Source organism: Sesamum indicum, linkage group LG3 (genome assembly GCF_000512975.1).
Source record: "Sesamum indicum cultivar Zhongzhi No. 13 linkage group LG3, S_indicum_v1.0, whole genome shotgun sequence".
NCBI classification, from domain to species: domain Eukaryota; kingdom Viridiplantae; phylum Streptophyta; class Magnoliopsida; order Lamiales; family Pedaliaceae; genus Sesamum; species Sesamum indicum.
Window position 1 is genome coordinate 24,645,130 of NC_026147.1, and position 14,164 is coordinate 24,659,293.

Sequence of the window (14,164 nt, forward strand, 5' to 3'; positions counted from 1 at the left end):
AGACACAAAGAGAGATTTATCAGCACAAACGTGCACATTCGCTCCAGTGTCAATCAACCAATCATATGGTTCGTAAATAGTCAAGAGTTCGGGTTGTACAGATACATACCCATCAGTTGCTCCTGAGGTGCTAGCTCCGCTAGGACCTCCCACAACCATGTTGACAACTGCCTGCCCAGTCTTGGCCTTTTTATTAGGACAAAGCTTGGCCCAGTGTCCAACCTGCCCACAGTTCCAGCATGGTTTGTTTGCTTTTGGTTTCTTATTTTTGGAGGCCTTGCTTTTATTGATGGCTTTCGAGTTCGTGTTAATCTTATTCACTTTTGGTTTCCCCACTATGAAATTGGCCCTTGGTTGATGTTCAACAGGCATCTTGTGCGTTTGATTTCTATGTTCTTCCTCAATGCTGATAGCAATCATAAGATCATCCAGAGACAATCTCCCTTTTTGATGCTTGAGTGTCATGCCAAAATTTTCCCAAGATTTGGGAAATTTGTCCACTATAGACATGACCAGAAACTTCTCGGGAAGCTTCATCTCAGCATCAGCCAGAGCATGCTCAAGGTTGATAATCTCATGAGTCTGTTCAGCCACAGACCGGTCCTCAACCATTTGATACCTCATGAACTTAGAAACAGAATACTTTTCGAGCCCTTGCTCTTCAGTATTATATTTCCGGTCCAACTCATCCCACAGAGACTTAGCAGTGTAAGAATCAGAACAATAGACATCGAAGAGCGTATTTGACAGGGCTGACAAAATCGCTCCTCTGCCTATTTGATCCCTTTCTGTCCACTGCGCTATCTCAACAGTTTTGGGATCGGTATCAGTAGGTTCAGGTCTGATCACCTGAATCACTGACAAAAGTCCTTTCATCGTCAACCAAATTTTCATTCGCTGTTGCCAGCGTTTGAAAAATTGGCCCGAAAACTTGTCCGGTAAACCGGTCAAGTCGACCTTTTGTGTGATCGGAATTGCAACAGAAATCGGCTCGGCCATCTTTTAGTATTTTAGGAAACTAAAAGTGATGTTTCAAATAAAAGATTTTCAAAATAGCGTTTTCCAAAAATAGTTCCAACGACAAAATCCGATTTTTCAAAACCTGTATATTTTCTTCAAGATTGTTGGAAAATTATTTGGTTTCAAGTAATCGAAACGACGTTTTGAAATAGTACAATCGGATTTAAGAAATCAAAAGCAGTAAAGCCACGTTGGAACAGATAATATAAAGCAATCAGAAACGCTATTTACGACAAGAAATTTAAATAGAAAACTTACAACGAGAATTGTATCGTAACAATTCTCAATCCAATTAAAGTCATTAACTTAACCAAATCGCAGAATAGCTGCTTGCCTTGAAGAAAATATACGCCCCGTATCAGCAGTGCACCGGGTGCAACGTAATTTCTCCCAGGATAAGATGGTTACAGTTGTTCGGTTTTAGCACTATACCGAAGAACACCTCGAACAACACTCAGAAACTTATCGAAACAAGAGACTCAAATACCAAAATTTGAGTATATGAATGCCTAAGCAAAAAGAGGGCACACGAGAGTGAATAGAGGGGAAATTGAGGATTGTTTGTTGTATTTTCAAATGCAGAAAATTCAGCTTTATATAGAGGCTGATTCCTCCAAAAATGAATGCTGAAATTCATGGCCTTAATGACCTTCAAATCAATTTTGAAGGTTACAACATATTAAACCTCCACTAACGGCAGAATTGCAATCAAACCTAATTAAAAAAAAATTTGAAACAGCTGCATCAGTAATGAAATGAAACTCATTCAAATCTTTGAATTTCAAAACAACTTTTGAAAAACCTCAACAGGAATCGAAAATATTCATGTGAAAATAGAGCCAAGATTATCACATAGGGAATAAATCTTGAATTCTTCGATTTTCGTGTGTGAAGAAACGGACAAGAGAGAGAGCTAAAGAATATTTTTCTTCTAGAAGAAAACAGTGTTGAAGGTCAAGAATCTCTGAGATATTTCATTTTTTGAACACTATGAAGAGAATAGTTCGGATTTTTAGGCAGTTCGGAGATGTCAAGAAATGCTATCTGCTGTGGACAAAGACAGCAAGCAAAACTTGAGCGATCGTTTGTCTTACCGTCCTCAACAAAACTTGTCCAACATGCAAGTTGCATTCTGTCTCCGGCACATTGACTTTCCCTTGTAAAAGAAGTTTGTCATAAAAGAACAAAGGAAGTTGGATTGTGCTACCGGATTTGATTTCTTATACAAGAATTTTTCAGATGAACAAATTTTTCTGCATTGATCAGCAGTGGCTTCCAGGAAATATGACATTTGCTGTAAACGCGTCCGAAACATTTAATAGTGTCTTTCTTATCTAACTGTTTACTTACATGAAGTTATCTGAGAATTACAATTGTGTGACAATTGACCAAATATGGTTCCGGATTCTGAAATATATCATTCAATTAACACAAGCAGCCAAACTCCAACATAATTTCCAGGCATGTTCCTGTGCATGTCAGACGTCATTGTCGGTTCGTTCGTTCGATATTATCAAAATGACTCGTCGATACTTGACCCTGTTCATAAATTAGTCAAATTTGAGTGTTTTTCTTCAGATTTGGTAGCAAAACAATACTACTTTTGTCTGTACACTCGGCTGAAATATCAGAGGAGTTTCTTCAGCATGGCTGCTCAATCAAACAAACGAAGCCACTGGTTTCTTCCATGAGCATCTGAAACAAGCTCTTCGATGCTTACATAGTGGTAAGATTTATAATTTCCTGTCTACTTTAATTTGTTTGGCCAAAATCTAGAACTATCTAGAACTTGTTGGGTCGACGATCTCTTACTGGCTCCTTCTATTTGTCAGTATTACATGGATAACAAAGTTGAGAGGTCGCTTTGATTTTCAAAGTTGGTAGAATTAAATAATGTCGACCTTCGTGCAGAGCAAACACTGTCTGAACGAATCAACCTAGGTTTCATTGTTAAGAATCTTGCTAATGATATATACTTTGAAGAGAACAAAGAATGGTTCCAGCCTAGAAAAAGGAACATATGCTAAGCATTTGAATGCAGGTACATAACCATACGAAGAGGGAAGCCACAGAGATGGAGGAATCAGAGGACAATCTGGGGTGTGGTAAGAGCTTAACAAGGTATTTCATTGTTGCAAGAGATAGAAAGTTCTCTTTGCTATGAATAAAGCAGACACTACCTTAGAAAATTGGACTTCATTCGTCTTGTTATGATCTGTTTATTTTTTTGACCAAAGACCAATGGATTGAAACTGAGACTACAAAGTGGTAGGAATTGGGCCGTTATAGTTGTTTTACTTGCTCCCTCTGTCGCCTAACAATCCTTCATCCAGTCTAGTGGATTGAGACCGGTCAAGGGCTGCTGTTCTAGGAAGAGGACATGACTTGCACAATAGAAGAAGGAATCGGAACTTTGGTCTTAACGGCCCTTCCGGATTTTCAGTAAGGAGAGGTCTTGACTGTCTTTCTAAGTTCAACTACATCAGGATGAAGGGATCATTTTGTTTAGTCTATTCTGCTTTCATGATTTTCTTACAAAATTGCGTCCATTACTCAACTCAGCATTTGGACATATTTGAGCAGGTTTAGTCCATTAATACAGGTAGTTGTTGAGCAGAAACTATAGCACAGAAGTAAGTTTTCATCAGAACATCATAAATAAGGGTGCTTGTAATAAGAGTCGAGGGACTTCAACTAAAATCTTCAATAATATAGTTCATTTACGTGCAATTGAGGGAGTTGAGGAAACACCATTAGAACTAGATGGTATATCTGACATGTTAGCCAGAAATAACCATAGCTCGGAGTATACAAAAGGAAATAGGAAACCCTCAAAAAAATTGATTCTTATGAATCACACCCCACGCTGATGATAACACATTTAACCTTGGTGTAAGGAACAAATAAACAAAACAAACATCGTAGATGAGTGGCAAAAGCTCAGGTTTCAATACCTTGATATATTCAAATAGAAATTATTCACAAAAAATATGTTTCAGAAAGCAGCCTCTGTATCCGTAGCCCCGTGTGTTTTTCTTTTACATAACAAACATTGATCACACACTGAGGTGAAAATACACGAGACACTGGATGAGACCCACATTTCCCACATAGAGTTGCATACTTGGAAGCTGCATCAGTTACCCCCAGATTTTTCCAAAGCTGTCAAGAAAGAGAGCCACGTAAGTTCAAAGAATGGAGCAGTCAGCCTATAAGTAAACCTCATTTACTGAGAAGGACAATTGTCATAGCATCAAAAGTATGAACACATATAGTTAGTAATTCTTCTGTATCTTGTATTAGAGTAGGGCTACAAGATAGCAAAACACAAACACACACACACACACACGCACGCGGGCACACGCTATAGAGAGAGAGACTGTTATAGTTCAGAAGCTTCTCAATGAGATCAACATGAGTCATCAGCATTCTTCGACAGTAATACCGAACCAAAGATAGCGCATTTAGAGCATCTCTGCAGATAATAATACTTGTATCAAACCAAGACCCCAAGTTCACTGCAATTGAAGAATTATCAATATTCTATAGGAAATCATAGGTAAAAAGAGCATATCATTGTGGAATCTCAAGCAGTACAAAACATTAACGATTAATTGTATTAACTCAACTTTTTCGAATTGATTGAACCAAAATCATAATAAGACTAGAATAATCTAGAATTATTGGTAGGCGGCTTAGCAACATATGTGTCAGAGCACCACACACTTTCCCTCTTAAGTGTAACTCCTCATGATCCCCTCTTTCGAAATCCAATGCACCTAAGTCTAGAAGTGAAGGAAACTGATCCGACCTCTATTATTACTTATGTGTTCCATGTACTGTTAACAAACATTATTTGGTATGGTTAGGACAGCACACACGCCAACTCCAATAACATCCTTTCCACGGTAAACTCTGATAATTTCAGGTCATTGCTTTAGCTCGCACGTTGTTAGTTAAAGGTTTTTTTCTTGAACTCAAATTAAAGGACATTACATAATCATGACTTCTTTCAGAAAACCCAAAATATAAATAAAAATAAAAAAGTAGTAACCGTAGAAATAACAATATCCCAAGAACACTAACCATTCACTGTAATCAGCCTGGAGTGAATCAAGGTACATGTCCCATTTGTTTCCAATCACCTGAAGAAACGATGTTTGAATAGAAAACGACATTAGGAACAAGAAAATGCTTTTTTCAAAAAGAATAAACGTAAAAATTACTACTTAAAATCAGAGTCACTAAATCCCACTTCATGAATTTCGGCAAAAGATTTGATGATTACCTTTCCGCAGGTGAAATAACGAACCGGAATTATCATCTTGGCTCTGCTAGAGTTCTGTATCACTTCCCTGTCCCCTCTCTGCCTATAGACTTCTCAACCTTCGCTTCAGCCTCCTGAAAGATCCGAGGAAGAATGATGTTGTGTCTTAGCCCTTCGGGCTTTCGGCTATTCTTCAAAGTTATGTGCAGAGTTACTAGCTAACATGACTAGGCTCAACGTTATTATCCTCTTTCATATCTTCTTCCTTGAGGATCCATAACCACGATTACGAGTTCCTTTGGAATAGATATTAATCCATCTTAATAATAGTTGTTTGTTTGAGTCTATTGTATATCTTTTGCGGGAAAACGTTTGCAAGATGAAATCTGAGAACTTCAATTGCAGAAATCCACGTAAAACTCTTAAGATTTCTGAATTTAGTTGTAACGAGTGTGTAAATTCATGATCATCCCATTTAATATGTAAGACATGCTATTAAGCAGTGAAATTATCTACTCTATATACAATGTTAAATAATCTGCATTTTGATATTTCGCACGTGTGGTTGTGTGTGTTTGTGTGTATATATATCACTGTGTAGTCTAGTTGAGCTTGAATTTGATCAGTCGTTTTCAAACTATTCGTCTCTGCAATGCTAAGATTCGACATCAATACAAAGTTAAAGAACATTTCTATCCACGGAACTGAAGGAATTCCAATAGTGCAGTGTGGCGGCTGGTGTCCCAGACTTGTGGACTCATCGCCATAGGAGTTTCAATATGCAAAACCATACTGGCAAATCTTTAACTGCTAAATTCAGATGAGCTGAAATCTATGGATCAATCTGAACCAACATCCACCCCTTTTCCCTTTAGGAATCCCTTGGCTTCAGCAATATCCTACAATACAAAAATTCTGTGAGAATCTCACAATGCAGAATATAATTGCCATGACCAAGTTCAACACCATAAGAAGAGTGCTTCATAAATTATTTAAACTTAAGCCACAAAAAAGTAAATAAATAAATAAATGACAGATACAAGATACGACTATTATAACAAGCATCATAAACCAGAAACCCCATATTTCAGAAGAGAGTAAAAATTGCAACCATACTTCTTGTAATAGAATTGCCTCGTGTGGGCAAGTTGGAAATAGCATCAGCCCAACTCCCACCATTAACAGTCCGTAGCATCCAAGTGATACAATGAAGTAGAGAGGCAGCTGAAATTTAAAGAAAAAAGAAAGCACACTGTAAGGGAAAGAAAGAGATATATGAGCAAAAAAACTATGTACAAATTGTAAGAAGCTCACCAACCAAGTTTGGGTCTCTGGGAGTACTGATGTCTGTAATAGGCTAATCCAGAAAGCTGATAGGGCTACCAGCAATGCCGTAATCTTTACAATGTGCTTCATTGGATCTCTAGAAGGAGTGTTCTTTGACTTCAATCTCAGGGGTAAGTTATCACAGGTGCCCTTGGATAATTGAGCAAACTTAATTAGTTTTTCCAAAAAGTCAACAATTTCCAATAGGGCAAAATACGAAACAGATTTACTCAGCCAAAACCCATCCAGGGGGCGAATCATGGTGGATGAGTTGCATATGGCACACACTCAAAAGTGGTCCGGAGGACCAGAATTCAAATAGTCCTTTTACTGCCATCAGATGGGATAGTGTGCTGATTATTTCACTGTCCACAAAGGATGAAGAAGGAACTCAAAGCCCTTGCGCAATTTCCCAAACATCATATGGCAGATCAATGTCATCATAAACAAACACTTTGAAAAGGAACTATCTGTAAATATTAGTGGGTTCGTGAATCAAAATGTTCTCTTATCATTATACCACGTCTGCAACCAAATTCAAAAGTCTAACAACAGACTAAATACAAGAGGCAAATCTATACTTAAGTCTTGTTATATCAGACCATTTCTTGAGAGCAAAATCACTGCCACATTTATTTACTTTCCCCATAGTGCTCTGCAGAATAAACTCCTGGGCTGACTGCTTGGCGAAACAGTTACATATGGCACAAGACTCGTAAGGAAATCAATATATTATCGTACTGCCATCAGAAGGGATGGTATGCTTATTATTTCACTGCTCCATCCTATCGAAATTAATATAAAAGAAAGAACTCAAAGCCCTTGTGCAATGTCCCAAACATCATATGGCAGATCAACATCTTCTTAAACAAGCATTTAAGCAACCATATGGTAGTGAGGTTGCAAATTAAAATGTTCTGATCATTATACCTCATCTACCACAAAATTTCACAAATTTTCGATCAAGTGACTGGACATGAGAGGCAAAATAATTGAGTCTACCTAATTCCAGTTGCATTCAATCATTCTCAAATGAAAAATCACTATAAGATTCATTTAATTGCACGACGACCTGCAGAATGGAAGTATGAGACTTATAGCTTACTGAATCAACCTCCAATGGATAACCCAGTTTTTTTTTCCTTGTATTTCTGATCTAAAGATTATATATACATAAAGAAACACCAAACTGCATAAACAACTAGCTGGTCAGAAAATGTAATAGACCACAAACCAACCGAGCATAACCTCCTTCAGGAGCGGAATCCATGATAATAGTTACATCAAAATCAATTGCCAATAAATGGAAAAAGATGGATAGCAAACTGCATTTCTTTGGCTTGATTTCTTAAAACATCAGCACAAAGGAAAAAAGAGAACCAAGAAAAAAAAAACAAATAGGAAGATTCAACTTTTAACATCTACATAAACTGGACAGACCTATTATAAGGGAATAAAGGGTTCAAGCAGCTAGCTTTCCGGATTCTGGAAATCTGTAAGGTCCTTTCAGTTGGGTTTCGCAAACATTTCCTAATTCGGATCCTTCAAAGGAAAGAATAAATAAGTAAAAACCTGTATTTTGGGAGAGTGATGGCGGAGTTACAGCGGGAGAAGATCTTAATCAAGGTGGTGGTAGTGGGACACTGCGTCGGCTGCAGGTGGAGAGAGGTCGGCTGCAGCGGTGATGTTTGCATATATATGCATTACGACAAGGAGGTAGGGTTCTTCTAATTGCGCTTTCACAGCAGCAGCATGTCTATTGTTTGGCAAGAGAAAGGGGTATAATAGTAATTTTGTCTACAACATTTCTATGAAACTTAGTATTTTAAAGAATTATATTAAGGTGAATTTGGATTGATGTATTTGTATTTGAGAAAAAGATTTAGATTGTTTTTTTTAAATGACTTGATTTAAAAAGAATTTGGCATTAAAATTCAGATGCATGTGAACATTCATGTTTAGGGTGATTGTAATCCTTGATATTTTCATTCATGTTTATTGTGATTGTGATCCTTGATATCTTCATCCCTTTTAGTAACGGAAACTTGTCACTATATTGGTGTGAGATATGGTGCTGATGTGGGCTAACTTTTTCTAAGATAATTGAGATTAGTTTGCATAATTTTCTATGTGGAACGAGTAGATGAAGAAAAAGCTACCAACACTCCACTACCAGCTGGATTGAAGCTCAGAGCAAGAGCAGGAGAACAACTAGACAATCCAGAGTCCTACAAGAGGTTGTTGGGTAGATTGTTTTATCTAAGCTTCACTAGGCTTGATATTTTGCATGCAACCCAATAATTAAGTCAGTATATGCAACAACAATGTAAAGATCATTGGGATGCAACAATACACTTGGTTAAATACCTGAAAGGAACAATACAAAGTGGCCTGCACTTCAACTCTGAAGACAATTTTGGTCTAGAAACATTCTGTAATGCATATTGGGCCACTTGCAAAGAAACGAGGAAATCTTTAACTGAATATTGTATATTTCTAGGATGGAGCTTGATTTCATGAAAGACTAAGAAACAAACAACTGTTGCAAGATCTACGGCGGGACAGAATATAGGAGTATGGGATCAACCATTTGTGAACTCATATGGATTCACAGCCTTCTTAAGGATCTGAAAATTGAGGTTCCTACGCCTACCCCATTCCACTGTGATAATCAAGCTGCATTGTACATTACGACAAATTCAGTCTTTCATAAAAGGACTAAACACATTGAGATAGACTGTCATCTAGTACGTGATAAATATAAAGAAAGCTTTATTGCACCTAGACACATTGCCTCTAAGGATTAACCAGCTAATATCTTCACCAAAATATTGCCAGGTCCTAAATTCATGACATTAATCTCCAAGTTGAACTCGTCAAGATATTGACGAGTTCAACTTGAGGAGGGAGTGTAAAAGATGGCGGATTGCAGTGGTAGTAAGAAAAAGCTGCTACTGAACAGAAATGAGAAGAAGGAGCTTTAATTGTGTCCAAGGGAAACGCATTTACTTAGATGGATGCGACTCTATTAGTTGCACGTTTATTATAGTTGCTTTTCTGATACTGTTAGCGTTTCCTTTTATTGGGGCTTTTATTAGTGAAAGTGCGAGTCCGTGAGTTCGTTGAAACCGTTGTGAAAATGCTTATAAAGAAGAAGACTGCTATCTTCTTCTGTAACAGAGAAAACATAAACCAGAAACAAGAAGAAAGTCGATACAGAATTCTTCACTATGTTTGTTTTCATTTTCAAGTTATTTTTGGGACAAGTCAAAATATACCCAATATTTGGCATCATTTAAAAACACCTTATCTAGGTGTTTCAAACTGTTTTAGCATAAATACATACATATATATACTCATACATATACATAAATATATATAAAAAAGACATGATTTGACAATAAATAGTAATTTTTGTCTCCCAAAACACAACAGTAAACGTACCGTACTTATTTTAAATTATCTCCGAAAACAAATCCGAACATACATACTATCTCTAACACACACTTATTTATCTTTGTTTTTTTCTCTCTATCTCAACAAAACACAATAAAACACTTAAAAAACGAATCCAAACATTATACTTCCTTTCCTTCAAGATTTGCATCAAGAAATTTGTTCTTCATTCCATGTTTCCGTTGTGATACCAGTTTTACAGTGTTGTGGACAAGTCTCAAGACACGCCTGCAAAATTCACAAAATTAAAACTCATATTCAAATTTCACGGGGTTCCCTTTCTACTCTAATCTAATGGCCAAAAAAGAAAAAAAGATTATGGAATTTCTACAAGACACCCGTTCTCAATATAAAACAAATTTCAACAAATTCTCAAACTTGTAAAAACTAGATTTATTCTTCGATTTTAATCTCATACATATTACATATTATTGAGCAAATAGCTGGAAAGAAATGTTGCATTTATGGGAACAACCTTAGTTTTCATGAGGCTGGAGGCGGACTGCAAGTCCGTCTACTGGCTCATTTGGGATTGCCTTTTCAAGTTTGAACCTCCTCACCACATTGTGCATGAAAACCAGAATTTCAAGCTTAGCATACTCTCTTCCGGGGCACATTCTGGGGCCTCCACCAAACGGCACGAACGTGTAAGGAGGTGGTCCACTTCCATCAAATCTAGATGGATCAAACTTTTCCGGTTCTGGGAAGTATTCAGGATTCCTGTGCGATGAATGGACTGTCCAATGCGTCTGTAAATCCAGCATTTGAAATTAAGCAAATTATTGATGTGGGATAGAAAGGTCAGGTTTTGAATATGTTTAAGTACCTTCCATCCCTTAGGGATGGTGAAACCAGCATAGGTGAACTCTGTTGTGGTCTCTCTGAAACCTCCTTGTGAAGAAGGCCCTAACCTGAGCGATTCACGTGCAACGTTCCAGGAGTACTTCATTTTCTGTATATCTTCCCATGTCAATAGCTCATCAGGCCCTTTTGATTTTGCAATCTCCATTTGTTCTGAAATAGGTTTGTTTCACTTAAATTGATCATATCTCAAACTTGAAATCTTAATACCATTTTACAAGAGCGTATCAGGCTATGAGCAGAGATGAGTCTGTTAGAGTTACCTTTCAAAACTTGTTCATATATGTGAGGAAGGTGTGCAAGGTAATTTATGACAGAACTGACTGCTGAGCTTGTGGCGTCGAAGCTAGCCACTAGAAAGCCAACAATGTTGTTAGAAATCTCCATTTCACTATAAAACTGGCCGTTTTCATCTGTCACAAGTAGCATCTTTGATAGTAAATCTTGATGCCTGGTCTCCTTCTTCTCCAACAGCTTCTTCCTCCTCTCGTTGATGATCCTTATCAGCTCTTTGCGGATCATTTTACCACCTCTGATGGCACGATTGTAAGCCATGCCTGGCAAGTTTATAGGCACACCCAACATTCCTTGCGTCGCAAGAGAAAAGGGATCAGATAACCTCTTTATGTCCTCCACATCCACCACATCCAGAAACAATTTGCATGCCAGATCAAAGGTGTATTTCTTTGACAAGGGGACAACATTCACTAGCGCATTTGGGGTCCATTCACGATCCATATGCTCACGAGCCAGAGCATCCATAACCGGTATGTACTGTTTCAGGGATTCGGGCTTGAGAATGTCGTACTGAAAACTACGTCTGACGGCCGTAACTTGTTTCAAGTTACTACTATCCACGAATTCTGTGAAAAAAAGGCCTTCGTCATTGTTTTTGGGGACCAGGAGGTAAGAAGTTTGTTGTCATTCGTGAAAAGGAACTTGTTTCCTTGCGCACCGCAGAATACTGCCATTCTCTCTCCGAACAAAGAGGTTTGGAACACATCCGGTGAGTATTTTTCCATCCTATTCTTGACGAATTTCTGCTGGCCTAACAGGGCCAACTCCATGTTTTCTCCCAACACCGGCCAGCCCCTCGTGCCCGGCGGTAGCTTCTTGTTGCCGGAGCCCTTTTTACGCATAAATGAGATGAGATAGAGAGTCGACAGAGGAAGAAGAAGAAAAGTAGAGGAATTGCATAGGGTAAGAAGGCATCCATGCTTCTTTTCCACCAACTATACAACTGTTGAAGATGCCCGAGTGGATAAGAAGTGGATCAGTATGTATATATGGCTTGGAGATGGCAGCAGATATTTATTTGAAGATGTGGAGTATGGTTATTGAGTTATTTTTTGTCAATTTGAGTCATGAAAAAATTATGGTAATTCAATTGCAACAAAAGAAATGGTTAACTATACAAAATTCTAATTTTCACTATAGAAATTACATAAACATTTCTTATAGCAAGTTATAATTTGTATTCACATTTGATATCATATTTTTATAGCTCTAATTTTTAAACTATAAACTTTATTCATTTATTTCTGCATGATGATTTATGGAGCTTAAAAAACACATTTTTAAGACTCTATTTCTCAAAATACTATTAATTTATTTTCTCTATGTGAAGTAAAAATAGTGGAACCTTAAGCAAGGAATACAAGTTGTTAGAAAAAATTTGTAATTCTTGTCTTGTAATATGGGGGTGACAAATTTGATTTTGCAGGAATTGATTTTTACAATTAAGTCATGTAACCCTTAAAAATTCGGTAATTTGACTGAATTATAAAGATTATGTGCCAGACACATGTATTTTTATGTAAAAAAGGACTAAAATTGCTAAATTAAATTGAGAAAATTAATTCCTACATATCAATATTGCCATCTCCGCGGGAATTGTAATCTTCCTGAAAGAAAGTTGTTAGTTGAACCCTGCAACTGCTTTCTGCTACATTTGTTTCTTTGATCTTGAGGATATAAAGTGCTTAACAATTTTCAGTGAATGTATTCAATTCTGCTTCATATGCAGCGACCATTTATGGGCCTAAAGTTGAGTTTTATGAAATTGAAGGCCATTTAAAATGTTGATGCTTCTCATCACACAGTCTTCTTAATAAGCAACAATTTGATGCTTCTGTACCGGATCAGCACAACATTCTTTAGTCAAAATTTCTACCTTCTGTTTCTCAGTATTGTCATAAAGGTTATTCAGTAATGTTAGTGCCATGCTCCAGTACTTGTGGAATTTCAGTTCATCTCTATGATACCAGACATAACCATTTACCATTGGCTGAAAGCACAGAAATAAAGAATGTACCAAACAGAAGCTCATTATCTTCATTTCCAGCTTCTGTTGTCTTGCTGTCTATTGTAACACAGTCTTTGAAACTGAAACCATATTAGATTACAAGATGTCAACAACATAGTAACTTGCTTGACGTCTTTTGTATGCCTGCATATCTAAACATTACAAATGCTTTCAAAACTTTTATATGCTATCAGGCTGTAAACCTGTCGACTTTTCTCTCCAGCACATTTGTATCACCTTGCATTCAGTAGCATTCGCAGCACACTTTTCATCTTTGGCCTTGACTCTGGTGAGGCGCTAACACAAGCTAAAGCCACCTTGAGGACTGCCAACATCTGGCTTCTAACAGCAAGTGATGTCTTACTAACATTAAAATCAAGAATTTGGTCCCATTTGTTTTGTTGCTTGGAGTTGCTTAACACCCATTTGGTTAGTTCAGTTCCTCCACTAACTGCAGGCTTACCAGTCAGCAGTTCCAGCAGAACAACACCGAAGCTGTAGACGTTTCCAGCTGCTGTGACTCTCATCGTGTAAGCATACTCTGAAACCCAAAACAAGAAGAATAAGGATGTTTAAGAAAAATTCTGGGCTTCGGTAATTATGTAAGACCTTATTTTTTGAGCTAATTGAGCAGCGACAATGAAGACTAATCCTGGAAGACAAGAAGCTAGAGGTGGTAAATGCAATACCTGGAGGAATATAACCAACAGAACCAGCAACAGTAGAAAGATTGCTGGTGCTCTTTAAAGGATCAATCACTTTGCACAGCTCAATCTCTCCAACTTGAGGCTCATTCAGGGACTTCAACATGATACTTCTGCTTGAAAGATCAAGGAGAAGAATTGGACCAGAGTTGCGCTCATGGAGAAAAGCCAAACCCTGAGAGACTCCAATAGCAATGCTGTAACGGCTCGCCCAATCTAGTGTAA

General features: G+C 37.5%; 3 protein-coding genes across 5 annotated transcripts in view; all 3 read right to left on the reverse strand.

The window, feature by feature from the left end:
- LOC105159527 (dolichol-phosphate mannosyltransferase subunit 3-like) lies at positions 5,724-8,368 on the reverse strand. 2 transcript variants are annotated; one of them, XM_020692918.1, is made up of 5 exons: positions 8,186-8,368; positions 8,054-8,106; positions 6,602-6,763; positions 6,404-6,511; positions 5,724-6,186 (listed from the first exon to the last, which is right to left on the reverse strand). In XM_020692918.1, the coding sequence occupies exons 3-5, from the start codon at positions 6,701-6,703 to the stop codon at positions 6,127-6,129; spliced, it is 270 nt and encodes an 89-aa protein (XP_020548577.1). In that variant the 5' UTR covers positions 6,704-6,763; positions 8,054-8,106; positions 8,186-8,368; the 3' UTR covers positions 5,724-6,126. The 2 variants fall into 2 exon arrangements, with proteins under 2 accessions (XP_020548577.1, XP_020548576.1); XM_020692917.1 differs by lacking the exon at positions 8,054-8,106 and having other exon boundaries at positions 8,186-8,363.
- On the reverse strand, positions 10,127-12,216 carry LOC105159528 (beta-amyrin 28-oxidase-like). 2 transcript variants are annotated; one of them, XM_011076622.2, is made up of 4 exons: positions 11,194-12,215; positions 10,896-11,083; positions 10,545-10,818; positions 10,127-10,297 (listed from the first exon to the last, which is right to left on the reverse strand). In XM_011076622.2, the coding sequence occupies exons 1-3, from the start codon at positions 11,690-11,692 to the stop codon at positions 10,546-10,548; spliced, it is 960 nt and encodes a 319-aa protein (XP_011074924.1). In that variant the 5' UTR covers positions 11,693-12,215; the 3' UTR covers positions 10,127-10,297; position 10,545. The 2 variants fall into 2 exon arrangements, with proteins under 2 accessions (XP_011074924.1, XP_020548096.1); XM_020692437.1 differs by lacking the exon at positions 10,127-10,297 and having other exon boundaries at positions 10,306-10,818; positions 11,194-12,216.
- LOC105159613 (leucine-rich repeat receptor-like tyrosine-protein kinase PXC3) overlaps positions 13,219-14,164 on the reverse strand; it is a 3,811-nt gene continuing 2,865 nt past the window's right edge. The window contains exons 2-3 of the mRNA XM_011076727.2: positions 13,925-14,159; positions 13,219-13,776 (exon numbers count right to left, since the gene is read on the reverse strand). Coding sequence (XP_011075029.1) covers positions 13,469-13,776; positions 13,925-14,159 — 543 coding nt within the window. The 3' untranslated portion in view covers positions 13,219-13,468. The remainder of the gene's footprint in view (positions 13,777-13,924; positions 14,160-14,164) is intronic.

What these genes read in the sequence shown, in the direction of transcription:
- LOC105159528 (XM_011076622.2), bottom strand. Translation starts at nt 11,692, where the DNA reads ATGGATGCTCTGGCTCGTGAGCATATGGATCGTGAATGGACCCCAAAT. An exon ending in ATATGAACAAGTTTTGAAAG is followed by an intron (nt 11,084 to 11,193) that starts GTAACTCTAACA and finishes AACCTATTTCAG; the next exon opens with AACAAATGGAGATTGCAAAA. An exon ending in CCATCCCTAAGGGATGGAAG is followed by an intron (nt 10,819 to 10,895) that starts GTACTTAAACAT and finishes CTGGATTTACAG; the next exon opens with ACGCATTGGACAGTCCATTC.
- LOC105159527 (XM_020692918.1), bottom strand. Translation starts at nt 6,703, where the DNA reads ATGAAGCACATTGTAAAGATTACGGCATTGCTGGTAGCCCTATCAGCT. An exon ending in CAGAGACCCAAACTTGGTTG is followed by an intron (nt 6,512 to 6,601) that starts GTGAGCTTCTTA and finishes TTTAAATTTCAG; the next exon opens with CTGCCTCTCTACTTCATTGT. An exon ending in AGGCAATTCTATTACAAGAA is followed by an intron (nt 6,187 to 6,403) that starts GTATGGTTGCAA and finishes TTTGTATTGTAG; the next exon opens with GATATTGCTGAAGCCAAGGG.